This window comes from Balaenoptera ricei, chromosome 10 (genome assembly GCF_028023285.1).
Source record: "Balaenoptera ricei isolate mBalRic1 chromosome 10, mBalRic1.hap2, whole genome shotgun sequence".
NCBI classification, from domain to species: Eukaryota; Metazoa; Chordata; class Mammalia; order Artiodactyla; family Balaenopteridae; genus Balaenoptera; species Balaenoptera ricei.
The window spans coordinates 10,446,015-10,472,910 of record NC_082648.1 but is presented as its reverse complement, the minus strand read 5'-3'; the positions used below and the strand labels follow the sequence as shown (position 1 = coordinate 10,472,910).

General features: G+C 45.0%; 1 protein-coding gene across 1 annotated transcript; it reads left to right on the top strand.

Annotated features, from left to right (window-relative positions):
* Nucleotides 1-1,075: 1,075 nt before the first annotated feature.
* HEBP1 (heme binding protein 1) lies at nt 1,076-26,108 on the top strand. The gene is made up of 4 exons (XM_059935343.1): nt 1,076-1,231; nt 9,851-9,989; nt 11,745-11,925; nt 25,510-26,108. Exons 1-4 carry the CDS (start codon nt 1,154-1,156, stop codon nt 25,685-25,687), a joined length of 576 nt encoding a protein of 191 aa, XP_059791326.1. The 5' UTR covers nt 1,076-1,153; the 3' UTR covers nt 25,688-26,108.
* Nucleotides 26,109-26,896: the final 788 nt, after the last annotated feature.

Genomic DNA, 26,896 nt, shown 5'->3' with positions numbered 1-26,896 from the left:
AGAGAAGTCGAATTTCAGGGGGTGAGTTAGAAGCAGGGGACGTCCTGATGGAGGCGTCAGCGTGGCACAGTGGCAGAATTCAGAGGGTGTATGGAGATCTGTGAAAGTCTGGGTGACAGGGGTGCAACAAAAGCATGATGGACACTGAACCACAGTCACAGATTCAAATCCTGACCAAACCTCACACTGGTTTTTGACCTTGGGAAAGTCATTTTATTCTTTTAAAGTCACTTTACTGGGAAAGTCATAATTATTTTGAGTTTCAGTTCCTCCTTTGTAAAATGACTATAAAATACATTTAGTGCTGTGAGGAGGAGAGGGAATATTTGTAAAGTATTTGGCAGGGAGAGCAGACACTCAACAAATGGTAATAAAATTGGTTAGAAGGTTTTGAACGGAAGAAGTGAATGAGCAAAGCTGTGATTTGGGAAATTAACGTAGAATCTGTGATTAAAACGGGCTGGAGAAAGAAAGTGCTCAGTAGAAAACTAGTTAAGATGCTTTTTCAATCGTCTGGATGAGAGGTGGCAGGGGCCGAGGGCAAAATAGGACATCTGTCGGTGGAGATGCTGCAGCCAGGGGTCCCTAAGGGCGGAGGCTACAAAGACTGTGAACCTGATATAGCGCCTGCCTGGGGACAGGGCCTGGGGGTGGAGGCCCGGCAAAGCACGCGAGGAATCCGAAAGTTCTGCAGTTTAGCGCCCAGGTACCTGAGAGAGGACACGGCGGGGGACAGTCTGGGAGGGTGGAGAGCGGGGTGTTCACCACCGCTGCCTAAAGCCCACACCGGGGCACATCTGTTTCAGGCCCCCAGGGAAGAGGTCAGAGCCAGTACAGGAGGCAGGGCGAGCAGAGGACGACGTGCTTACCCACCGCCCCGCGCCCCTGGTGGGCGGCCGGCAGGTGTCAGAGCGCGACCCCTGCGCCGCCCCTGCCGCCGAGTCCCACCTCCCCGAGCGCGTTCCGAGGGGCGGAGCCCGAGGCGCCCCGCCCACCCCCCGCTCGCCTCGCCCATTCGTCACGCTACGCCCTCCCCGCTCGCCACGCCCCGCCCTCCCCCCCCCCACCCCCGTCCCTCCGGGTAGCCCAGCTGACGCCAGCCGCAGCGGCCACACAGTGTGTACCCGCGCATCCAGAGCGCCGCGGCGACACCATGTTGGGCATGATCAAGAACTCGCTGTTTGGGAGCGTAGAGACTTGGCCTTGGCAGATCCTGAGCAAAGGGGACAAGGTAGGCCCACAGGGCTGCCGGGGACCGGAAGGGGGGCCGCGCCCACCGCACCCTGTTCGCGGCTGGAGGGTGGTTAGGTGGGGCAGGAACGTGCCCGGGCTTGTGCGTTCTGGCGTCTGCCGTGGGTACGGCCCTCCGATGCCCAGCGCTTGGACTGGGAAGGAGGGGAGGAGGAGGTCGGGTGCAGCGGGGCGAAGGGCTGTGCTGCGAGGAGGGGAGCCAAAGAGGCAGGATGGGTTTGAGGGGAGAATCCCAGCTTACCGAGATGGACTGCGCCTCTTGAATGCATTCGTCCATTTAAACATTCCAAACTTTATGAATATTTGTTCGCTGAGAGGCCTTCGGTTGCAGGAAAGACTGAAAAAGTGCTTGTCCTTAAGAAACTCCCAAACTGTCCTTGGCGGCGAACTGAATATAATAGAACAAGATCTGCGCTGCGAAGGAGGTAACTGTTCAAGGCCGGGAGCGCAGGGGAAGGAGCAGTCCGTTCTGCCAGGGGGTGATAGTGGGGCCTGCGCAGAGGAACTGTCGTCAGCTAGGCCTCAGGGATGTGCAGGAATGCACAGAAACAAGAAGAGCCCGTGCAAAGGCCCAGAGCTGTCAAATGGCTTGTTGGCCTATGGGAGTTGGACGCCTAGAATACAGGATGAGTGAGGAGGGCATCATTGCACTTTTCCCCCAAACTAACATTAGTGCTCACCCAGGCAAGTTAGACTGCCCCCTGAAAACAAGAAATCTGCCACTAGATGATAACCTCCTTGTGGGCAGGTACCTTGCGCACCTCGCAGCTGTATACTCAGCTCCCTGCCCAGTGCTTCATCTGTTAAAGGACCATGTTGTCTGGGGGGCCAAAGTCAGGTACCCATTACATTGATCATCACACAAAAGCCCTCAACTAGAGTCTGGACTCTTCAAGCAGCTATAGCCAGAGGCCTGTTACTTCATCTGTCTCTATCTGTTTCCTTAGCCGTACGTAGAATAAGCACTTTAGCCCTGATCAAAGGTGACCTATTCAGGTGCCTACAAGCAGCCAGGCGCATAATGAAAATGAGTGACAAAATATAAGGCAGGGTGCGAACTGAGGCAAGTTGGAGACAGAGAACTCAAGTCCCCATCTGCAAAGGGTAATTCCAGGCAGTTGTCATGCAGTGATGTGAACCAGGGTTGCTGGGTTTTTCAGGAAAACCAGCAATCCAGACTCTTCATGTGAAATCTCTAAAGTTAAAATTTATTCATTCAACAAATAACTGTTGAGTGGGCCAGGTACTCTTATAGGCAACGGGGATAAAGCAGTGGACAAAACTGGCAAAAATCCCTGTCCTCATGGAACTTCTCCTTTAGTGACTAATGAACAAGTAAGTCAAATATTTGATGTATCAGGTGGTGATGAGTGCTGTGATCAAAAATAAAGCAGGGAAGGGGAGGAGGGCCTAGAGAGTGTTAGGGGTGAGGCTATGGTTTTAAGTAGGACAACTGTGTCAGTTTTAACTGTTACAAATGTTTGTAAACCCTGTGGGTCAGGTAGGCAGGAGGATCTGTCTGTGGTGGGATGTCGCCTGTGTGCATACCAGCCTGTGGACTCGGCCCGATGATCTCTAGGGTCCTCGTTGGCCCTGACACTTGAGGAGCCCACGTGTTACCCACAGCTTGCAGAGAACTTTCCTTTCTGTAGTAGAATTGGGCTCACTTTGTCTTTGGTGTTAACAGTTATTTGCAATGCAGGCTGAGGGTCTGGGCTCCCAGTGGGAGGCACTAGAGGGAAATAGGAGGGCAGGAAGAAGGGAGAGGCCAGGGTATTTCTCCCACTCCTTCTCCTCCCTATCAGGTCTCTGGAAGCAGGAGCTTCTCTGGGGCTCCAGCTCTTGCTAGCCAGGCCACCGTGGTTCTGGTTCTCACCAAGTGATCCAGGTATCTGAGCTCAGGTAAAAGATCAGCCTCCCTCTACCTCTGTAGGGCACTTACTAACCTCAGGGTTGCTTCACTGTCCCTGTTGGGCATCTCAGCTCTTTTATGATCTGTGAAATCAGTTCTCTGAATCAAGGTGCCTCTGTTCAGAACGCTCCAGTCATTTGGTTTTCTGTTAGCCCCTTATAGTACAGTGTCACCTGCCACTGATTTGGTGTCTCCAGGGATAAATGCAGCTCCCTGATAAGCATCTTCCCTCAACATTTGATAAGAATGTGGAGCCATACGGGATATTGTTACCAGGCTGAAGCAAATCATTTAACCTGAATGAACCTCAGTGCCTGCAACTGTAGAAAGGATATCAAAATATCTTCCCCATCCACTCCCAGAGTTGCTAGAAATATTAAATTGTTTAAGAAACATGAAAATGATTTGTAAACTAATACACCCTACAAATGTAGTAATATCGTTATGTTGGAACTCACTTCAGCTCCACTCTTACTAGCTTCGTGGTCACGGCCCATTTAACCTCTCTGATGCTAATCATGAGAGAAAATAATAATCCACGTCTTATAACATTGTTCTGAAATTTAAAGGAGAAAACCAATTATAAATTGTTCAACAAAATACCTAGCACTTGATTGTTAGCTTTCCCTTAGTTTTCCAGGTAATTTGGGTTAAGTTACTTAACCTCTCAACCACTCTGAACCCTGAAATTCCTCAGCTGTAAGATGAGAATGACAATGCCTTATGTGACAATGAATTAAACAGTCGAAGATCCTTGTAATCTTTTTTTTTAAAAAATATACAAATTCAGGGTGTTGTTATTGTGAAGAGAGCCTCTTTCTGAAATGATCTCTCTCTTCCTGGAAAGAGTCTGGGTCAGAAACCATTGTTCACTTTCCTGGGTGAATGAATATATTACACAGGGTGCCCCACGTAGCTCAAAGTCAGACTCACCCAGATGTTCAGGGCTGATTCCAGGCACCTGGTGGGGAGGCCCAGGCTGCTGCGGACCTTATCAGGTCCTTCTGCATTGCTTGGGGAGGGAGGAGGACACACAGCTCTCTGTGTGGGGTTGGGTGGGTCTTGTGGCTGCTGAGAGCAGGACTGATATTAGTAATGGACATCTTTATGGGATTTGTTTCCAGCCTGTGCACGTTGATGAGGACCCCACTGCCTGGCTTGGAATCCTTACCCCACCTCTTGCCACTGTATCTTGGGCACGTTACTTAACCTCTTGTTTTCATCCGAAAATGAAGATAAAAACACTTACTTTTTCACAGGGTTGTTTAAAATAATACGTGACACATAGAAAGTACTCAGTTAGGTTGATCATTATTATAATAATTATTGTTGTTTTCTTATAGTGAGAAAGCTGGCTTCCAAAATCAGCATGTATACCAACCACAGCAGGTGGCAAGAGAAAAAAAAACAACCTTGCAGAGGACCTTGCAAATCTCATAGCAAGAGGCATTCTTGCAACATCTCTGTCTGGGACTTGAACTTGACCAGGGTTCCCACTGAATGTTGAAAACTGCTATTTGTGGCCACTGGCTGAAATCCTCATCTAGTTACTGACGTGGGAGCACAAGCTAGCTGAATGTGGGGTGAGGGAAGGCCATTATTTTGTTACACGTAACAAGGAAATGCACTCAAGATGTTAAATTTGAAGAATCACATGTGCTAACGGTGTTAACTTAGGTGCTTTATTTTCTGCAGAAATAGAACTCTATTTAAATTCAGCTCCCTGGAAAATCAGAATAGTTGGATAATATCCATCTCTCAAAGCTAAATTTTCATAGTGATCCAGTGGTTCAAATGAGAAGTTACAGACATAGATGCTGTGAAAACAGGCAGTACTTGTTGGAGAACCACGTTCAGACAATGTGGCGCAACCTTCCTCCAGGCTGGATATATATAGTTAGGCTAGGTTCTCATCTCTCCAGCCAGCTATGGCTACCATATTCCTTTTCATTAGAGTAAAGCCAGGCTTCACTCCACGGCCTCCTTTCCCACAAATCCTTATAGAGGGCCTACTATATATATGTGTAAGACGTGGTCTTAGACGCTGGGAGATACAGCGGTACACAATACAGACAGTCCCTGACCCCATGGGACTTAACGATTGCAGTTGGAGATTAAACACACTATTATTCCATCACAATTTCCATTGTAATTATCTTCCATTATAATTCCATTGTAATTATAATTACAATATACTATGTTGTGAAAATACAAGGGCTTATGAAAATATCATGGGGAACCTGTTTTAAACTGGGATCCTCTCTGAGGCAGTGACTTTTTAGGTTGGGACCTGTTGGGTGAGTGGGGATTCATTGGGCAGAGACAGGAAAGGAATCCCCCAGGCAGAGGAAGAGGCAGGTACGGAGGCCCTGAGGCAGGAATGACCGTGGCATTGAAGGAAATAGCAGAAGGCCAGTGAGGAGGTGCTCGGGGTATGGCCGGCAAAGTAGGAAGAAGCTCAGTGGTGCCTGGGCCATCACAGATAAGTTAAGAACTTGGTGAATGACAGCTTTTAGGCGGGGGATTAATTAACTTGATTAATTTATATAGAATGCTCTATGTTCCCTGGGCAACACAGCCTCATTCCCAGCTTTGGTTGCCCCTTATGCTGATGCATCCTAACTGAGCCAGGCCCCTGCTGAGTCCAGACCCATGTGTCCAACTGTACAATGGACGGTTTGCTCATCTGTAACAAGAGACAGATGAACCAATGGATTTGTAAGCGCCCTTCCAGCTCTAGTGTCACCTGTCTTTGAAGTTCATGGGAAGACAGGATCATTCAGGAAGAAGAGGTAGAGTTAAGCTCAGCCTTAAAGGATGGTAGAGTTATCATGGGGGCTGGGCTCCCTGAATCAAACTGGATTCCTTTCTCAGCAGCCGTTCCTTTCTAGCCGTGGACTTTCCGGCCTCGGGGAACAAGCTGAGAACATGCTCACTCAAGACTCAGACACGCCTGCAAAACCCTATATTTAGATCACAAAAGTAGGTTGAACTAATTTGGGGTAGATGAAATGGACTTGCTGTCAGATCACCGTCATTGGACTAGTGGTTCCAAAATCCAACTCCCTGTGAGAGCCTTCAGATCTTCGGAAGTCTGGCCCCTGCCAGAGTCTCTGGCCTCCTTTCTTGCCATGCCCTGCTGGACAGTTCTTGCTCCAGTGGCAGTGAACTACTTATATTTTTCACCGTCATCATAATGTTATTCAGCTCATTGCTTTTACCCCTAGGGTGCCTGCTACCTGAAATTGCCCTCCCTAAACTATCAGAGCATTTACTACATCATATAATAATTACGTAGTTCTTCTCACCATCCAACTAGACTTCCTGTATCATATTAATCTCCAAATCTGTAGCACCTGGCAGAGGTTTTCAGTAGATGTTTATTCGATGAATCAATGCATCGGTGACTGAATGTCCAGTTGGATGATCTGTAAGCACCTCAAATGCAGCTTGGCCTACCCAAACTTGTAAACAGACACCCGTGTCCCCCAAACTAACCTAGGTGGTCCTCTTCCATGCTCCCACACTGCCCTGGAGCGCCTCTCCCCTTAAACATATCGTCAGATTTATAACCTGTTTTCCTGGCTGCTTCTGTTAGACCATGCCTCCTGATGTCAGGGACCATGTCTTTCATCTCTTTAGTTGGTTGAATGAATAAAAGAAGGAAAGAAAACAAAGGAGAGAGCCAGCCAGCTCTTTCTCCCGAGAGAATTGGTCACTGGTTTCTTCATTTGTAAGAGAAGGAGCTACATTGAATGACTTTTGATGGCCCAGTTCTGAGTGTGACACGAACCTACAAATGTCTGTCAGAAATAACTACCTCAGTAGCTACAGAAAGAGGTTAAAAAAACATCCAATTCATCCCCTGTGGAGCATAGAGCCTTGTGGCAAGCATTAGACCAGAGTTTGGGGATTTGAATTCTGGTTCCAGCTTCACCACTCAGCAGCTGTGTGGTCTTGGGCAACTCAGTGTCTCTGGTTCATTTCCTCTTTGGTAAAATTAGTTTGATTGGGTGAACCTTGAAACCTCTTTCAGGCTGAAATTCTGTGACTCACAGAGTGACATTTCTGGAATTTAAAACATTTTAAGCGGCAAGACTCAGTGGGACCTCAAATGAAGGCTGGGTCTGGTCTCTGCTGTGACAGACGGAGCCAGAAAGAGCAAAATACCCTAAGTTTACGTAACACAATTTGCTACTGAAGGCTCTTTGGAAGTGTCAGACTCACTAAGGGGAGGGCCTCATAGCAGTCCTCGGAATTAGTAGGCACAGTGCCCCAAAGTCAAGGCCAATTTGTGGCCTCTCGATTCTTGGTCTGGTGCAATTTCCCCTGCCCCGTGTGGAGGGAAGTATATGAAATTGGCACTCAGGGTTTATGTTCAGATTTCCCTGACCCCTTTCTCACTAGTCTCCTTCAATTTTGCATTGCAAAAACAATAGGTGTTTTTGCATTCTAGGTATAAGATTATAATATTAAGTGTACTTTTTCAGACTGTATAGGCCACTCACAGTCCTACCCTCCTCTAGAGATTCATTATATCCCCTTGGAAGTTGAATCTTCAGTCTAAGATGTCGTAGGAAGGCCTGTTTGACCAGCCTGGGGCATCCAGATCCTCTGTCATGTGTCTATTTTTTATAATCATTAGTAAGAGAGGCACCTCCTTAATCAATAAATAAATATCTTTTGAGCATCTAACATGTAAAGCTCTGGGGTATAGTTTCTGTTCACAAAGACCTTCTAGCAGATTTTTCAAACTGTACTGGTGTTCCATTACCAGAGAGTAAAATCAATATAGATCAAGGTTTTTTTTTCCTTTTGTGGACTAGACTAAAATTCACTTTAGTAGAGCAAAATAGAAATAAACAGGATAGAAAGAAAAGGCATGTCACTATGGAGAATAGTATGGAGGTTCCTTTAAAAAGTAAAGAGAGAGCTACTATGTGATCCTGAAATCCTACTGCTGGGCATATATCGAGAAAAAAACATAATTCGAAAAGATACATGCACCCCAGTGTTCACTGCAGCACTATTTACAATAGCCAAGACATGTAAGCAACCTAAAGATCCATCGACAGTTGAATGGATAAATAAGGTGTAGTGTATATACGCAATAGAACATTACTCAGCCATAAAAAAGAATGAAACAATGCCATTTGCAGCAATATGAACGGACCTAGTGATTATCATACTAAGTGAAGTAAGTCAGACAAAGATATATATCATGTGGTATCACTTATATGTGGAATCTTTAAAAAAATGATACAAATGAACTTATATACAAAACAGAAATAGATCCACAGGATGGAAAACAAACTTACGATTACCAAAGGGTAAGGTGGGGGAAGGGATAAATTAGGAGTTTGGGATTAACATTTACACACTACTATATGTATTAAATAGATAACCAACAAGGACCTACTGTATAGCACAGAAAACTATACCCAATATTTTGTAATAACTTATAAGGGGAAAGTATCTGAAAAAGAATATATATATATATATATATATATATATATATATATATATATATATGTATATATATACACACACACACACATATGTATATATATATATATATCTGAATCACTTTGCTGTACATCTGAAAGTAACACATTGTAAATCAACTATACTTCAATTTAAAAAAAAAAAAAAGAAAAGACATGTATCATAATGCATCCAGTCCATAAGGGTAAAGTGTTATTTTGTGAAACTTTGCTTCAAACGTGTATGTTCATGATAGGGTGTGGTGTAAAAATGTATTTCTTGTTATGGATTGTGGTTTCTTTTAAAGTTTGAAAGCACTGCCTTACAGCATGTTCAGGAATACAAAACTATTTCATATGAGACATCAAATGGTGAGGAGGAGGAAGAGGGGTGAAAGAGGGCTGTGTGGGTCTATAGGGAAAGGGTAACGACCTTAGGTCAGAGACTCAACACAGAGAGGGGATCACTGCCAAGGAGGAAGGGTTTGGGGGGGAGGTGACAGTGCAGCTGGTCATGGAGGGGCATGGGGGGGTGTGACTTAGTGAGACAGATTGGGAAGAGGAATTGCGTCTGGGAGTACAGTGTGAAAAGAACTACTCTGATTCTTCTTGAATTGTAGCCCTTCTACTAGATTGAGGCTAATCTCGGGGCCATAGAGTTTTGTGGGATTGTTGCTGTATTTCTTTGTTTCCTCCTTTGCAATTTTCTCTTCTCTTTTCCTGGGTTTCCTATTATTCAGAGTTTGGATCTCTTGGCTTGATCCTTTGATTTTCTTTTCTATTTTCTACTTCTTTGCCTTTTTACTTGACTTTCTAGAATATTTCCTTCAATCTTCTCTTCTAGCCTTTCCACTGAATTTTTCCTGTCTGTTATATTTTTAATTTCCCAGAGCTCTTTGATCTCAGAACAGTCTATTTTTATAGCATTCTGGGTGGTTTGGGTTATAATATCTTCTATTATTTCTCTGTGAATATTGATTATATGAAGCTTTTTCTGCTGTCTCTACATCTGTAAGAAATCTCAGAATCTGTTTGTCATGGCCCTTCATACTCTGGCCTGTCTCTTCCCTGTCACCATAGTTGGGCTCTTTATGGAAAGTTCCTTAGCAGTGTGTGCCTCTGGTAACTGGACTTGCACTGTTTCTAGAGTCATCACAGGTTGCTACTTTATATCTCTTAAGCGCTGCATATTCTCTGCCTCTAGGGAGAGGTCTCCTATGAGGAGAGGGCCTGTGAAGGTGGGAAGTTTGCCACAGTGGAAGTGACTGATAAGCCTGTGGATGAGGCTCTACGGGAAGCAATGCCCAAAGTCATGAAGTATGTGGGAGGCACCAATGACAAGGGTGAGTATCCCTGAAGGATTGGCTCTGGTCTCATAGGCCAGGGCTGCATAGCCTCACGTCCTCGATGGAAAACACAGGGAGGGACCACAAGGCACCTGTCACTACCTGTTTCAGTGGCACGTGAACCTGCTGTGCTCTGTGGGCAGGGAGGCTCTGGGGAGACCCACTGACTTCATGCCAGCCTCCCCCGACTTTGGGATCCCCGCTCAGTAGCACTGAGTTCATGCTTCTCTCCCAGGTGTGGAGACACAACGCTGTTTGTTTGTTTCTTTGTTTGTTTATTTGTTATTTTTTAACCCTACACTGCTTATCATGTCTTTGGATTGGTGGACTGGGTAAGGTGTGCCCACGAGAAGCCAGGCCACAGAACAAGGCCAGCTTCTGACATGGGACCTCTGCCCCCAGACTGGAAATCTCCAGAGTCAGCCCCCTGGTAGCTCAGATTGTGTGGGGATACTGAGGGTCAGTGAGTGATGATTATGGAGGGTCCCTGGCTCTGTTCTGGCAAATAAAGAGCCTGAGAATTCTTAGTCTACTCCCCTCTTAAAGTCTTGGCAGTCCATGGGAATTCCCTGGCGGTCCAGTGGTTAGGACTCAGCGCTCTCACTGCCGGGGGCCCAGGTTCGATCCCTGGTCGGGGAACTAAGATCCTACAAGCCGCGTGGCATGGCCTAAAAATAATAAACAAACAAACAAATAAATAAATAAAAAGACTTGGCAGTCTGTGCTGGCTGCCTCCCTGTTTTTAAAGTGAGAGGCCTGAAGTTTCAGTGTGCCTATTAGCATGTAAACCATATTTAAATACGAATTTAACTCTTTAGCTCTCTAATTTGTCCTGCACTTTGGAATCAGTGCAAACCCAAAATGGGTCAGAACACAAGGTGAAAAAAGAGACAACGTGTTGAATTTTTAGGATATATCTCAAGTTGATAATTGAGAAAGTTAGAAACTAGTATTAACCTTAGTAACATTTACTAGGACCAAAGTAATCAGGCTTTGGGCATAAGTTGACCAGTAAGAGGTCAAGAAGAAATCTTTTCCTTCTTAGCACTGTCATAACATTTTCTTTAGAAGAAAATATGTGTAAAAATTATAAACTCATTAAAAATTTTTGAAAATAACAAAACAGCACCCCTAATCTATCTTTTCTAATATAATCATTGTCATCTTCGAATGTATTTTTTAGGGCTTTTTAATAGGTTTTTAAAATGTAATCATAGTGTTTGTGCAATACATCCTGCTTCTGTCACTTACTTCATAATTATTTTACACTGTAGCTAAATAGTCCTAAGCATAACTATTAATAGCTAAATCAAATTACATCATGTGCCTATAATTTACTTAGACATATTCCTATTTTGAACATTTATATGAATCCCAATTTTTCACCATTATAAATTCTGCTGCAAGGAAAATCCTATTACCTATAGCCTTTTCCGTATTTCGGATTATTTCATTAAAATCAACAATTAGATAGGAAGTAATTAGATACTGATATATTTACAGTCTTAAATATATATTACCAAATAATTTTTTCCAGACGAGTTGACTCACTATGCTCTTACCTCCAATATATACAAATAAGAGGTGTTTTGTCTGTCTGATGATATGTTTTAATGCCTGAAATACTTATTATAAATTTCAAGAACAACAAATATTGTCTCGGAAGAAGAATGAGACCAGCAGATGGTCCATGGGCCTGAGCAGGTTCTGTCTCTAACACCCACATCCCTCTGTGGGGTTCTGTGTTTTCAGGAATCGGGATGGGGATGACAGTTCCTATTTCCTTTGCCGTGTTCCCCAGTGCCGATGGGTCCCTACAGAAGAAATTAAAAGTCTGGTTCCGGATTCCAAATGAGTTTCAAAGCAACCCACCAGCTCCCAGTGATGACAGCATTAAGATCGAAGACAGGGAAGGCATCACTGTCTATTCCACGTAAGGAAACGGTTCTTTAGGCATACACGGGTAGCACGTGAATCATCTGCAGTGAGCATTTGCATTTTTTTTTTCCAGTTTTGAGATGGAATTGACATCTAATATTGCATTAGTTTAAAATACAACATAATGCTTTGATATATGTTTATCTTATGAAATGATTACCACCATTTAGTTAACATCCTTCATTAAACAAAGTTACACATTTTTTTCCTGAGATGAGAAATTTTTTTTTTTTACAAATTTATTTATTTATTTGGCTGCATTAGGTCTTCGTTGCTGCACGCGGGCTTTCTCTAGTTGCGGCGAGCAGGGGCTACTCTTCATTGCGATGTGCGGGCTTCTCATTGCGGTGGCTTCTCTTGTTGCAGAGCATGGGCTCTAGAGCACAGGCTCAGTAGTTGTGGCGCACGGGCTTAGTTGCTCCCCGGCGTGTGGGATCTTCCCGGACCAGGGCTCGAACCCGTGTCCCCTGCATTGGCAGGTGGATTCTTAACCACTGCGCTACCAGGGAAGTCCCCATGAGAAATTTTAAGATCCACTCTCTTTGTAACTTTCAAATATACGATACAATGTACAATATTGTTAACTGTGGTCACTGCTGTACATTACATCCCCAGAACTAATTTATCTTATAGCTGGATGTTTCTACCTTTTGACCACCTTTAGCTAGATCTCCCACCCTCCACCTCCCCACCCTCTGGCAATCACCAATCTGTTCTCTGTATCTGTGAGTTCAATTGTTGTTTTTTTTAATTTTACATATGAGTGAGATTATACAGTATTTCCCTTTCTCTGACTTATTTCATTTAGCATGATGCTTTCACAGTCCAGCCATGTTGCTGCAAATGGCAAGATTTCCTTCTTTTTATGGTTAAATGATATTCCATTGTATGTATGTACCACATCTTCTTTATCCATTCATCTGTCTGTGGACCCTTACGTCATTTCTACACCTTGGCTATGGTAAATAATGCTGCAGTGAACATAGGGGTGCTGATACCTCTTCAAGCTAGTGATTTCATTTCCTTCAGATATATACTCATAAGTGGAATTGCTAGATCATATGGTAGTTCTATTTTTAATTTTGTGAGGAACTTCCATACTGTTTTCTGTAGTGGCTGCACCAATATACATTCCCACCAGCAGTGCATAAGAATTCCATTTTCTCCTCATCCTCTCCAGCACTTGTTACTTCTTGTCTTTTTCATAATAGCCATTCTAACAAGTGTGAGGTGACATCTCACGTGGCTTCGATTTTCATTTCCCTGCTGATTAGTGATGTTGAGCACCTTTTCATGTACCTCTTGGCCATTTGTATATCTTTTTTGGAAAAATGTCTATTCAGATCCTCTGCCCACTTTTTAATCTGATTGTCTGGGTTTTTTTACTCTCGAGTTATATTAGTTTTTTATATATTTTGGATATTAACCCATTACATATATATGATTTGCAAATAATTTCTCCCATTTAATATGTTGCCTTTTTATTTTGTGGATGGTTTCCTTTTTCTGTGCAGATGGTTTTTAGCTTGATGTAGTCCCACTTGTTTATTTTTGCTTCTGTTGCCTGTGTTTTCAGAGTCAAATACAAAAAAAAAATCATTGCCAAGACCGATGTCAGGGAGGTTACCCTCTGTGGTTTCTTCTAGGGATTTTACAGTTTCAGGTCTTATGTTCAAGTCTTTCATCCATTTTGAGTTGACTTTTGTGTATGGTGTAAGATAGTAGTCCAGTTTCAATCTTTTGCATGTGGCTGTCCAGTTTTCCCAACACCATCTATTGAAGAGACTGTCCTTTCCCTATGGTACATTCTTGGCTTCTTTGTTGTAAATTAGTTGACCATGTATGCCTGGGTTTATTTCTGGACTTTCTGTTCTGTTCCATGGATCTTTGTATCTGTTTTTATGCCAATACCATACTGTTTTGATTATGATAGCTTTGTAATATAGTTTGAAATCAGGAAATGTGATGCCGTCAGCTTTGTTCTTCTTTCTCCAGATTTCTTTGGCTATTCAGGGTCTTTTGTGGTTCCATGCAAATTTTAACATTGTTTTTCTATTTCTGTAAAAAATTCCATTGAAATTTTAATAAGGATTGCATTAAATCTGTAGATTGCTTTGGGTAATATGAACATTTGAACAATATTAATTCTTCTAATCCATGAGCATGGAATATCTTTCCATTTATTTGTGTCTTCTCCAGATTTTCCATTAATGTCTTAATAGTTTTCGGTGTAAAGATCTTTCACCTCCTTGGTTAAATTTATTCGTAGGTATTTTGTTCTTTCTGATGCAATTGTAAATGGGATTATTTCTTAATTTCTCTTTCTAAATTCATATTTTTGATGAATTAAGAAATACTGAATACTGACTTTCTTCTTGAATTTCTTCAGCCTACAGCACACAAACATTTGCATTGTATCTAAGTAAACGCTTTTGCCAGCTGCCAAACTGATTTGGATACAGAGAATATCCCCTCAGCTTAAGCTGAACATCTACATTAGCCACAGCAGGGTTCTGGGAGATTCAGAGAATATCTAAGTCAATCTGTACTTTGGGGTCATGAATATCTGGGGAGCATAAAGGGCTAGAGATACTTTGTTTTTACCCCACACTCCCCTTGAATGCCAGAAGGGCAGGGAGCGTTTGCCAGAGCCGGACTGCTACCGCCTTAGTTATTCATGGTCTGTGGGCCTTTCAGCAGAGCACATGTGCCTCCTATTATTCTAGTCCTGTTTCCAGGGCTTTACTTGGGGTCCAGTTCCCTTGACTTTAGAGAATAACAGGTGCAAGTGGTTGCATGATTTTATTCTTTGGGCCTCAACCTCCCTTCAGAAGCCAGGTCTCTTCTAGATAATCAGTGACTCCCCAGTTGTTAAAATCCTCCTGTGTGACAGGAGCCTCCACCTCTTCTGCTCCAGCCCTCATTCAGACTTTCCAGCCTTCACTGCAGAGGCTGCAGAGAAAGCAAACTCTATTTAAAGAATACCTAGACTATCTTTTCCCAGGGCTGGGACTAGGGTGAGGAAGCGGGCGCACCTGTTGTGCAAAATTTAAGGAGACACTCAGTCTCACAGTTGTCCAAGTGTATGTAGGGTTGGCCCTGAGAGTGAGCACCTCCTTAAATCTTGAGCCCCAGGTGTCTCAGCTGTCTCATCCTAGTTCCCACTCTGTCCTCTCCTAGTTCCCACTCTGTCCTCTCCATCCTCTTTCCTGCGTCTTGGGAGGCAGCCTGGTGTAATATGATGAACAAGTATATTTTAGTTTGAATCCTGGATGATGCTTGGGAAGTTACTCAGCCTCTATAAGACTTGGTTTTCCCATCTTAAGTGTTGATAATATAATCTACCTCATAGTATTATTGTTAGAGACTACCTTTCAGTATTCACTGAGATGCTATTTATAAACTGCTTAATGTTTATGACCTGTAGTAGGTTTCAGTAATTATTCTTTCTCTTTGCCCCTTCTTTTTTTTTTTTTTTTTTTTTTTTTTTTTTTTTTTTTTTTTTAAATAAGGTTTAATTTATTTATTTATGGCTGTGTTGGGTCTTCGTTTCTGTGCGAGGGCTTTCTCTAGTTGTGGCAAGTGGGGGCCACTCTTCATCACGGTGCGCGGGCCTCTCACTATCGCAGCCTCTCTTGTTGCGAGGCACAGGCTCCAGACGCGCAGGCTCAGTAATTGTGGCTCACGAGCCCAGTTGCTCCGCGGCATGTGGGATCTTCCCAGACCAGGGCTTGAACCCGTGTCCCCTGCATTGGCAGGCAGACTCTCAACCACTGCGCCACCAGGGAAGCCCTGCCCCTTCTTATTTCATAAGAAATGAGGTTGACATGATTAAGTCAGGTCACATAAGACTTCAAGCAGAACGGACTAGTTTCTAATCATTTCTTTTTCCAAACCCAGGATAATAACTTGGTCCAATTTTTTTCTTTTGCCTTTAACTTTTTAGTAGGGAAATCTTCAAACTTATAGAAAGATAGAATAAGAAAATGAAACCCTACGTACCCATCACTCATCTTTAATGATAATTAACTCAAGGCCAATTTTGTGTCATGTGTATCCTCACAACTTCAACCTGGTCCCGACCCTAAATTATTTTTAGGCAAATTCCAGGCATTACATTATTTCATTCATAAATATTTCATTGTGACTACTGAAGACTTTTTAAAAATACAAAAATAATATCTTATTATTCCTAAAATTTTAACAATTCATTACTGTTACAATAATTTTAAATATCCAGTGTTCAGTTTTCTCTTACTAGCTCATAATTTGTTCCTACAGTTTGTTTGAATCTAGGTCCAAATAAGATGCATCCATTGCAATTGGTTGGTACATCTTTTAAGCTTTTATTGATCTGTTGATTTTCTCACCACCACACGTTTTCATCTTTCCTTGCCGTTTATGGATCATTTATCCTAGTGTTTCCCACAGTCTGAATTTTGCTGGTTTCCTTACTGTGGCATTTTAACATGTTTCTCTGCCCCTGTATTGCTTGAAATTCATAGTCAGAACTAGAGGCATAATCAGATTCAAGTTTGAGTTTTGGGCAAGGTTATTTCAAAGATGGTGTTGTGTACCTCCATCAGGGGCTCATGATGTTGGCTTGCCTCTGTTTTTGTGATATTAGTGACCTTAGATCACCATTTCCCAGATGCCATGTTTCCTTAGAGGTTGTCAAATGATAATATTCTCTATTTTTCCTTCTTCATTTATTAGCCAGAGTACTTTGGTAAAGAGAAACTTCCCTTCATCTACTATTTGGTTTCCCTGAGATAGAGTTGTAGAAAAAAGGCCAGATACCTTCTCTTTAACTTGATGCCTTCTCTTTATCAGTTTTCAGAATAATGATTTCATTTCTTAACATCCTCCAAAGGGGAGGCAGTGTTGATCTCTGGTTTTTGAGTACCAATATAAACATACGAATTCAAACATAATTGATGTGTTTCAGTTCTTTGCAGTTATTATTCTCACAGATGCTCAAACTGTCCCATCTTTGGCCAGTGGGAACCTCTTCAAGTTGGTTTCTTGGTCCTTTTGACATGACCCTGGTAATCTTCAGTAACTTCCTTGGTTTCTGGTAGGACAGGATATTTCAAGCACATCTTGACATTTCTTGCTCCAGAGCTGGAATTAGCCATTTCTCCAAGGAACCCTGGTTCCTTATGGTGGGAAAGGGAATCTCTTTAAAAGGTGCTATTCAAGCCAGGTCTGTCGAAGTTTCCTTTACTGCAACCTAAACAGAGAGGAAAGTGACAAAGACGGCATCTAGCCTGGCTCAATGAATTTTTTTTAACCTGTTAGCATCGGATCCTAAGTTAGCATCTGTTCATTCCTCAACTAGCCACTAGGTGTCACTGCACAGTCAAGTGTGCGTTTAATAGTACCTCTCTGTGGAAGGCAGAGTTGATGACATAATAGAAGGCACAAGTACTGTTTCAAATACATAGTGCATCCTTAACTCAGTCTTCCTTTTTTATGACCTTGTGAAGGGATGTCCATTGATTAGCAGTATGTATGACAAATACTGTTTAAATGAAAAGAAGGCTATGAAAAATTTACGTGATCAGAGTTTTTTCAGTATTCACAAGAGGCAACGGAGTTGTCCTCACACTTCGATGAGTGGCCTCATTCCAGACCACTGTCCTCCCTCTGTGTTCTAGAAAGGCCACTTAGGTTAGAGCTCAGCCTCCTCAGTGCAATTCAACAGAGACCAACAGCAGGAGAGGTTCGATGGTGTTAACAAGACTTTCATGATCTTAATGAAATGTCTGGGTATAAAGGAAAGAGTTGGAAACAAGGAGCTCCTTGTCGGGGTGACCTGTGCTCCAAGCTCAGCTCTACCGCTTAATGGCCAGAGGACCTTTGGCATCTCACCGAGCCTCTCTGTGACTCAGTGTCTTCATCCGTGAGATGGGGGTAAGAGTAGCGCCCCATGGGGTTGTTGTGAGGATGAAATATAATATCCGCAAGTGCCTGCATGTTGCTGGACGTTAGGGAAACACTCAGTGAGTGCCAGCCTGTTCTCTTTCTGACTGCACCACCCTCTGAGAATTAGGTCAAGTTTTACTAGAATTAACAAAAAAGTCAAGCTACTACCTGAACTCTAATAATTATGAGTTTTATAACTTTGGGTTTCTGAGCTTCAGTTTTCTCATTTATAAAATAGAACTTAGGACGCAGTGTCGGGAGGGTCCAGTGAGGTTTTGCATGTGACAGCACTTTGTCGGCCCTGAGGCAACGCCTCTAGGGCTGCCAATGTTGCTTCTCTCTCTGAATGACCAGGCCCTAACTGAGGCCACCAGCAGCTTGGGAAGTTCGGCCTAGAGGAAGAGGAGTTTGGAAGAAAGGGTCCAACTGCTAAGCCTCTAGGGCGTTCCCATATTACTGCCTAGGAGAGCTACAGACCAGTGTAGGCCAAGCTCCTAGAGGGTTCCAGCGTTCATCTGTATCACAGGAGGTTTGGGCCACGGGTGACACGATACAGCCTTCCCTACTTGGCCTGCTCAACACCCAAGCGCTCTCGTGTCAACTTCCAGGGGCCTCACCTGACCGTCCTATCGAAAATAGCTCCCCTTCCTTTTCTACCCCCTTACTCAGCTTTAGTTCTCTTCACATCACCTACTGTCACCTGCTTTATATACCTATTAGTTCATTTATTTACTGTCCTCTCCCTCACTAGAATGTTCTTGCAGGCAGGGCCTTTGGCTGGTTTCTAAGTGCTCAGTTAAAAGTTGGTGAATAAGGGGAATTCCCTGGCGATCCACTGGTTGGGACTCTGAGCTTTCACTGCTAAGGGCGCGGGTTCAATCCCTCGTCTGGGAATTAAGATTCCACAAGCCACGCGGCCAAAAAAAGTAAAAATAAAATAAAACAAAACAAAAAGGGGGATTTGAAGGCTCTTTAAAAAAATTTTTTTAATTAAAAACAGAAAAGCTGGTGAATAAGTAAATGAATGAAAGTCTTGGACCTTGCCTCCTGCTCTCCTCCCTCAAGAGCTCGGCCCCTCCCAATAGCTTCAGCTTCAGCTGTCACCCTTCCATCAGTAACTCTCCTACCTGACCTCCATCCAGCTCCCTTAAACGTCTTAACCATTCCTCAGACTCAATGTGAAGACAAAGGCGAGGCCACTTACGCATTCATTCATTCAGTCAAAAAAAATCACATCTTCATCATTCACTTACTCTGTGCCAGGAAGCGTTTTAGGTGCTGAAAATATAGCAGGGAACGAGCAAAGCGTCTGCCCCTTGAGGTGGGAGAAACATTGTAGTGGGGAAAACAGACAAAAAGTAAATGTCTCGAGATATTTCAGGACAGTGTCGTTCCAGAGATAAGAAGTGGTATCTGAACTGAAATTATAGGGAAGCCTATTTCTACTCAAAAATAAATACATTCGGGACTTCCCTGGCAGTCCAGTGGTTAAGACTCCACACTTCCCATGCAGAGGGCTCAGGTTTGATCCCTGGTCGGGGAACTAAGATCCCACATGACACGCGGCACAACCAAAACAAAAAATAGAATAAAATAAATAAATAAATACATGTATACATACATTCCGGCATAATCTGTCTCAGAGTAAAATGGACAGATGATGAGACACTGAAGCCCTTGCCCTGGAGGAATTCAAATACCATCTGATCAGATGTGCGACAGTTATGCACGCAACGTTTGTCCCAAGTGGCAAGTTTGGTTGCGTTTGACAAATGTTTATTGGGTACCTCTGCTATTTAAGCCCCGTCCCCTTTGAGCGCCCCGCCAGTGATAAGATTCTGTATCTAAAACCTAATCCATCACCGTTCACTCCCCCCACAGCTGCTCAGTTGTCCCTTTAGTCTAGTATTTGGAAGGGGCTTCAGTCACTATTTCCAGGTGGATGAACCCAGATCAACATGGCTGGTGCTGCCGCCTTTTATCCCAAGCTCTCTGGGCAGCATCGCCGTGTAAACCTCCTCGGGTGGATCCCAAATCAGCATGTCCGATTGGAACTCACATTCCTTCCCACCTCTGACCCCCAGTGTTCTGTCTTCCTAGAGGCCCCCTCCATCCTACCCATCCCGTTCACATCCATCCCGACTCCTTCATCTTCCACATCAGTGTTGACCGAGTCCTAGTCACCTCCTGGCTGTGCCTTCCCCTCCAAACGCACGGCCACGGTCTTCATCACCTCTTGCCTGAACCGTTGCCGAGGCCTCCTTAGTGTCTCTAGTTCCTCCACCTCTGCCTCTTCTGAGACGTCCTTTTGTCACCGCCAGCCCTAAAGCACAGGACCGATCGCACTACTTCCCCCTGCTGTTTGGCTCTGGCTGTGGGCCTCGCCTGACTCTGCCCGAGGCACATCCGAGGTTTGGGACCAAGCCCAGGATAGTAATAAAATAAGAAGGGGGATGGGTGGGCTTTGGGTTGGGTCCCCAGATGTTTGGCCAGGCAGTGAAGCCTAGTAAAATGCCTTGTTGTGGCGTGTACTGTCCTCCACAGCACAGCCCCACTCCGGGGGTCCGCCTAGCCTCAGAGCATGTCACCCACACCTCCCAAGCCCCGCCTCAAACACACACACATACAACATCCACTCCCAGACCTTCACTCACTCATCCAGCTCCTCTCAGCCCTTCCCCAACCTCTGCTCATTGGCAGCTCTGTGAGGGCAGGAATTTTTGTCATGTTGTTCACTGCCGGCATCAGAAGAGACGCTCAAGAGATAGCAGCTTGATATCACGTCCATAGCACCCTCCCCTTCATGTTCTAAGTCAGAGCCAACGCTTCCCTGTTCCCTGCCCCCAGAGCGCTCTGTGTGTACCTCCGTTCTGGTGTTTTCTCCTGCCCTGCCTAATCTGTATGTGTGTCTCTGTCCTGACCACTACACTTAGACCTCGCCGGGGTAGAAAGTCTTCCCCATCGTCTTTGCGGCTCTATGCTCTCGAGCGTGTGTTTCCTGCTTGAGCGATGCTCAACTCCATAAGCCTGGTTCAATCTGATTGAATGAAATGCCATACGGTGTTAAGCTTCTTTCCTGTTGATGTGGAATTATCAGCTCTTCGTCTTATGCTTCTCCTGCTTAGCACAGGGCTATGTGCATGGCAGACTCTCCACACATCTGTGCTGACCTGTTGATTGTGAAAGTTCTAGGCCACGTCGGATGGTCAGGCTCAGAGTCATTCCATTTCTCCTCTTCCTCGCTGCATGCCTGCTCCAGGCACTCCCTGAAAGGTAACACGTTCTGATTCTTCGGACCTTGGACCAAAGTCTCCGTCTGTTATCCCGCCTCAATGAAGCCTGCATCATCCCCCCACCCCAACTCTTCCAGACCTTTTTAGGCAGCTCCTTTTGTATTTCTGGAATCCAGGGCATGTGTGTCCTTCCTCGGTTCCCATGGTAACCAAATTCTTGGGAATACTGAGCTCCCACTACAGAGCCCTGGTGGTGAGCAGCTTTGAAGAGGGAGACTTAGACACTTGTTAACAGGCTTGCAGAAATGGTGTATAGACTTCCTGTTTCTTTCCTTTGAGAAGCTCAAAGCGCTTTACAAGCATTCCTTAACTCACAGTCAGATGTGCCCGTGGACTTGGAGAGCTGGGGGTGCAGCGTGGAAGCTGAGCCCGGGGAACGAGGCAGCCAGAGCTGGGCCTCCTTCACATCCTAGGGCTCTGCGCCTGGGAGGGTTTGGTTTTCTGGCTTGTTCATGCGGTTCTGTGATGGGGGTTCGAGTCAGTTGGCTAGACTGGCACACGTGGATCTGTTCCGCAGCTCATCCAGCTTTGCTCGTTTCCCAGTAGAATGCTTCCTTGATGAAGCAATAGGGAAATTTTCATCCTCGTTATGAGCATCTTAGTCAGCCTGGGAAAAACTATAAAAGTCAAGGGTCTTTTTTTTTTCTGGTAATGAATTTAAGAATCCCTGAATGATGACATTCTCCGCATCACTCTCTGCCAGGTCTCCTTGGACTCAGGTGGGTCCTTCTCAGTGGCCTTTGTCGAGCCTTCGTCCTCCTCCCAGCACCGGGGGACCAGGATTTCTGAGAACAGCCTGCTGCCTTTCTGTATGCTCACCACCTGGGCCTCATCCCCCTCTTCGCTGTGACCATAGCCAGCACCTACTCACGGGGGACGCCCAAGTTTCTGTCGCTAGACCCGTCTCTTTCCCCGGTCGTATCTCTGACTCCAGTTCCTACCCAAGTCTAGGCAGATTTCACAGTGCCCAGCACACGCTTAGGGGCTCAATAATTGTTGCACGAATTCGTTTCATATAGGCACCTTCGTAGAAATATGCCCCAAACCAGATGAGAAACCCACCCACCCCTCCTCTCCAAAGGGACTCTTCAGCCCCGAATCCCTCTTCTGGGTGGCGGTGTCAGTTTCCATTCAGAGACTTAACTGGAAGCCCTGGAGAATCCTTGACTCCCTCCAACCCACCCCCGCCCTGGCCTCTCCCCACCCCAGGCTCACCTCCCACATTTGCCTTTGTCCAGGCCTTCCTCATCTCTCGGTCAGCTGTTCCTGGCCTCCCGTGACTCCCTTCCCCTCATTTTCCCACCCCCCCACCCCAGAGGGGTCTCTCCAAAATACAGTCTGATCACGGCAGTCCCTTAACTTTAAAACCCCTTCCTGAGTCCATCTTTGCATCTAAGGTCAGGCTCAGAGTCCTTAGCGTGACCTTCAAGGCCCTTTCCAACATGGCCCCAGTCCCTCCACTTTGTTTGTTTGAATTCCCACCACTGTGCCCTTAGTAGGTGCTTCAGATTTTATTCTATGAGTGAGTGAAGATGGAGGCCAACAGACTTAAGTGCCCTCATCTTTAGGTCTATCAGCCTGAAGACAGCAACTTCTGTCATTTATCCCAGACTGTTCATTTAGCCAAGAGGTCTAATATGTGTGTTAGGTGCTCAGAATACAGCAGTGGACAAAGAGTGACAAAGATCCCTGCCCTCATGGGACCTGTATTCTACCAGGGGCCTCAGACCGTAAACAATGAATAACTTATATAGTATGTTAGAATAAATTATATAGTATGTTAGAAGGTGAGAAGTACTGAAGAAAGAAAAGGATAGGAAAGGACGAAGGGAGGAAAGAAGGAAGGAAGGGAGGGAGGGAGGAAGGAAGGAAGGGAGGGAGGGAGGAAGGAAGGAAGGGAGGGAGGGAGGAAGGAAAGAAGGGAGGGGAAAGGAAGAATGGGGAAAGGGAGTGGGGTTACAAGATTGAAAGCATTTTGAGAGGAGGCCTCACTGAGAAGTTGAGGTTGTTAACTGAGCCAGTTCTTCGTCATTAAGCTCTCTCGCTCGGTTCAGGATCTTACTTTACGTCACCATTATGTCTCTCGCCTCGGGCGTCAGGGAACTGAACGACTGTTCTGAGCAAACTGCAAAGTAACCACAGTAGCTACTGTTTGCTCTGCGTTTCCCACGTGACGGGCAGGAGGCTGAGGAGTTTGCGTGGTTTTCTCTTTCTTAATCTTTACCACGGCCTTCTGAAATTGACGCCCTCACTCCTACTGAACAGATGACGGACCTGAAGGTTAGAGAAATGCAAGCATTTGCCCAAGACCATGAGCTAGACGGTGGCAGAGGTAGGATGTGAGCACACAACTAGCCATTTTGCCTCTCAGCTGATGAATGAAGATATTTGAGGACCACTCCTTTGGATGTTTGTAGAACCCAGTAGCTTAAAGAGCGGACATCATCGATTTGCACAGAAAACAGCTCAGTATCACAGCGTGAGAGGGGGCTGCAGAGGCATTTAACACCTGACCACCCCACCCCCATCCAGCATCTGATTCGTTTCAGACAGGTGGTCCTCAATCTATAGCCATTCTTCGAAAATAAGCCCAGTGTCTTACAGGCTTTTATTGTCAGAACAGTCCTTCCTTAATATTCATCCTCTGCCTCCTAATCCAGTTTTATCTCATTTGAGCCTCAATGAAGCTAGAACTCACATTTCTCCATCTGCCTTATAATCTTCCTTCAATAAACTTGAAGGACCAAGCCTCCTGTCTCCCAAATTGGTCTCAGCCCTGTCCATGTTCTGTAGCTGTTGTCTAGACATTAGAATAACCAACTCCTTAGAGATGAAATCCTGGGTGTTTTCAAAACAGTAACCCTGTAATCAATGTGCTGAATGCTTAGGGAGCATGACTAACCGCTTATAAAAGAGCAAAGCATGAGTCAGAGAACCCCACCCAAAATAATGCATTTGGCCGAATCTTGGCTTGGTGCAGATTCGGACCTTTGAGTCATAAAGCTCGTTAGAAATGGGGATGTGCTTGACGCTAGTAAAGATTTTAATGCAGCCCCAGATTTAGAGTGGTATATTTAGGGTAGGTCACGGGATGAATTTTGGAGAGAAGGCAGGTGACGTAAGGAGAGAATAATAGTCGTGAAAAGACAAACTTTATTGCTTCTCTGTCTCCACCTTCTGCCATCAAGAGAAAAGCCTGATTTAGGAAAAAGCATCTTTACTTTCTAGAAAAAGAAGGCTTTCCTGATTTGATCAGGAGAAAGGATTTATTAGAAGTGATTTCTTTATTTGGGGCATGCTTAAAGCTTGCCTCGGGGCCCTGCCTTTGGTAGCTCTGTTTTTTTTGTTTGTTTGTTTGTTTTTTAACATCTTTATTGGAGTATAATTGCTTTACAATGGTGTGTTAGTTTCTGCTGTATAACAAAGTGAATCAGCTATACATATACATATATCTCCATATCTCCTCCCTCTTGAGTCTCCCTCCCACCCTCCCATCCCACCCCTTTAGGTGGTCACAAGGTAGCTCTGTTTTTTAACAAAGCTGCTACTTGTCCTTAGAACTGCTCTGCAGTGGGAGAAACTTGAGCTCCAGCTCCACCCTAACTCCCTTGGTTCTCCTCCCCGACAGCTGGCGACAGAGAGGCAGGGAAGAGAGGCGACTGGGGCAGCAGAGAGAGCTAGAGAAAAGGGTAAAGCCATGGCTTTGGGAAAAGTCAGCCTCCCATCTCTTCAGGAAATTTCAGAAAGGGAGGGGAAGCTCGCCTTTAGTACCGACTACAGTACTGGTTCCAGACTGGTTCCAGGACCCTCACAGATACCAAAATCCAAGAGTCCCTTATCTAAAGTGGTATAGTATTTGCATATAATCTACATATGTCCTTCCATCTACTTTAAATCATCTCTAGATTACTTATAATACCTATTACTGTAAATGTTATGTAAATAGTTGATGGCACGTGGCAAATTTAAAGTTTTGCTTTTTGGAACTTTCTGGAATGTTTTTTTTTTCCCCAAATATTTTCAATCTGCAGTTGGTTGAATCTGCGGGTACAGACCGCCCCCCTTATGCAGAGGGCCGAATGTACTGTGTTTCAGGCCCTGCATTAGAGTTTTTTACATCCGTGATTGTAGTTAATGCTCATAACCGATTGGAAGAAAAAGGAAACATATCCCAGTTTTACAAACGAGGCTCACGCTCAGTGAGATTCAGTCCACCCCTGGAGGAAGGGGCAGATCTGAAATCTTAACAACTAGAGCACGCTTGTCATAATAAGAGTAGTGAGTGACTCTTTTGAAATCCCCCCCCTCTCTCAGAGACCCTGTCCTTTCTGAACCAGTGACTTGCTCTGTGTCCTCAGGCAGTTTGGCGGTTATGCCAGGGCAACTGACTACGTAGCTCGTGCCGCCCAGCTGCGCACCACCCTGGAGGGTACAGCCACCTGCCGGAGTGACTTCTACTTCTGCACTGGGTATGACCCTCCCATGAAGCCCTACGGACGCCGCAACGAGGTCTGGCTGGTGAAGAGCAATGAATAACTGGCTGAACCCGAGCTCCCCGGATGCTTGCGTCTGTGCCCACTTCCTCCAGGAGGAAATGAAGTTCCCTGTGCAGCTCCAGCAGGGCCGACTTTCCTTCAGAGCCAATCAGTCACTGCCAATTTCCTGAAATAAGCACGTTCCAGATCCTGAGGCTCTTGTTCTCGTGGAGGGAAATAAGGCACCCACGATACACATGCGTCCTTCTAAATGACTTAGAAAATTCCGCGGTAGACCAGAAAAACCCAGCAGCATTTTCCCAGCTCTCTGGATCCCTAAAAACTGATTTTTAAAAATTATTGAAACCGTATTTTTGTTATTGAGGAAGAAGTGTGATTTACGTGTGATCTTTCGTCTCTGATTCTTATAAGAGCTTTCTTTAAAAAGAAACTGGGAATAAAGATCTTTGACTTAAACAGCTGAGACGAATCCGAAGTGTAGTTATTTTCCAAGATTCCACAGGTGTATAGATACTACTGATGGTGTTTACTGTCGCAGGAATCCTGTGTTTACAGTTCCAAAGCCCTTCAGAATAGAAGCCCAAAGATCCCAGGGAAGGAGAACATGCACCACATGCTTGATCATCTCTAAACCACAGACATTTACCGTGACTGTGTCACAGTGATTCCATGCTCTGAAGTTGAGGAAACTGTTTGCAGCTGTGGGCCACAGAGGGTTCCAGGGACCACAAAGATAGACCAAGAAGAAAAATCACTACCCCAGATGCATAACCGTGGAGACAGGAAGACCTGCCCAGAGGGTTTATGCAGGATGGTGAGATGACGTTAGAAAAGCTGGGGTCCAGTTTCGTTAACTGAAGAGGATAGAAGTGAAAGAATCAATGTGCATCTTGGCCAGCAGAGAAGGAAAGGGGACTCGAGGCTGTGAGGGGCGGTGGGGAAAGTAGCTAAGCTGGAACCAAGTGCCTGGGTGAGCCAGTAAGGATGAGAGCCAGTGGGTCACAGCACTGGGAGGGCGTGCCATCCTCCCAGGGTGCGCAGGGCCAGCCCTGTCAACAGCGCTCCGTGGGGTTCCCCTACACTGTCCCCCACTTCACTCACCCTGTTCCCACACCTAGAATCCCGCCCCCCACGTCTCCCTATCCATCCTCTACCCATCCCTCGAGTCCCAGCTCAAGAGTCTTTGAATTCTTCCCTGATCTCTCCAGCTACACGCCTCTTCCTAGTGATTTATAGTCCCCACATCACC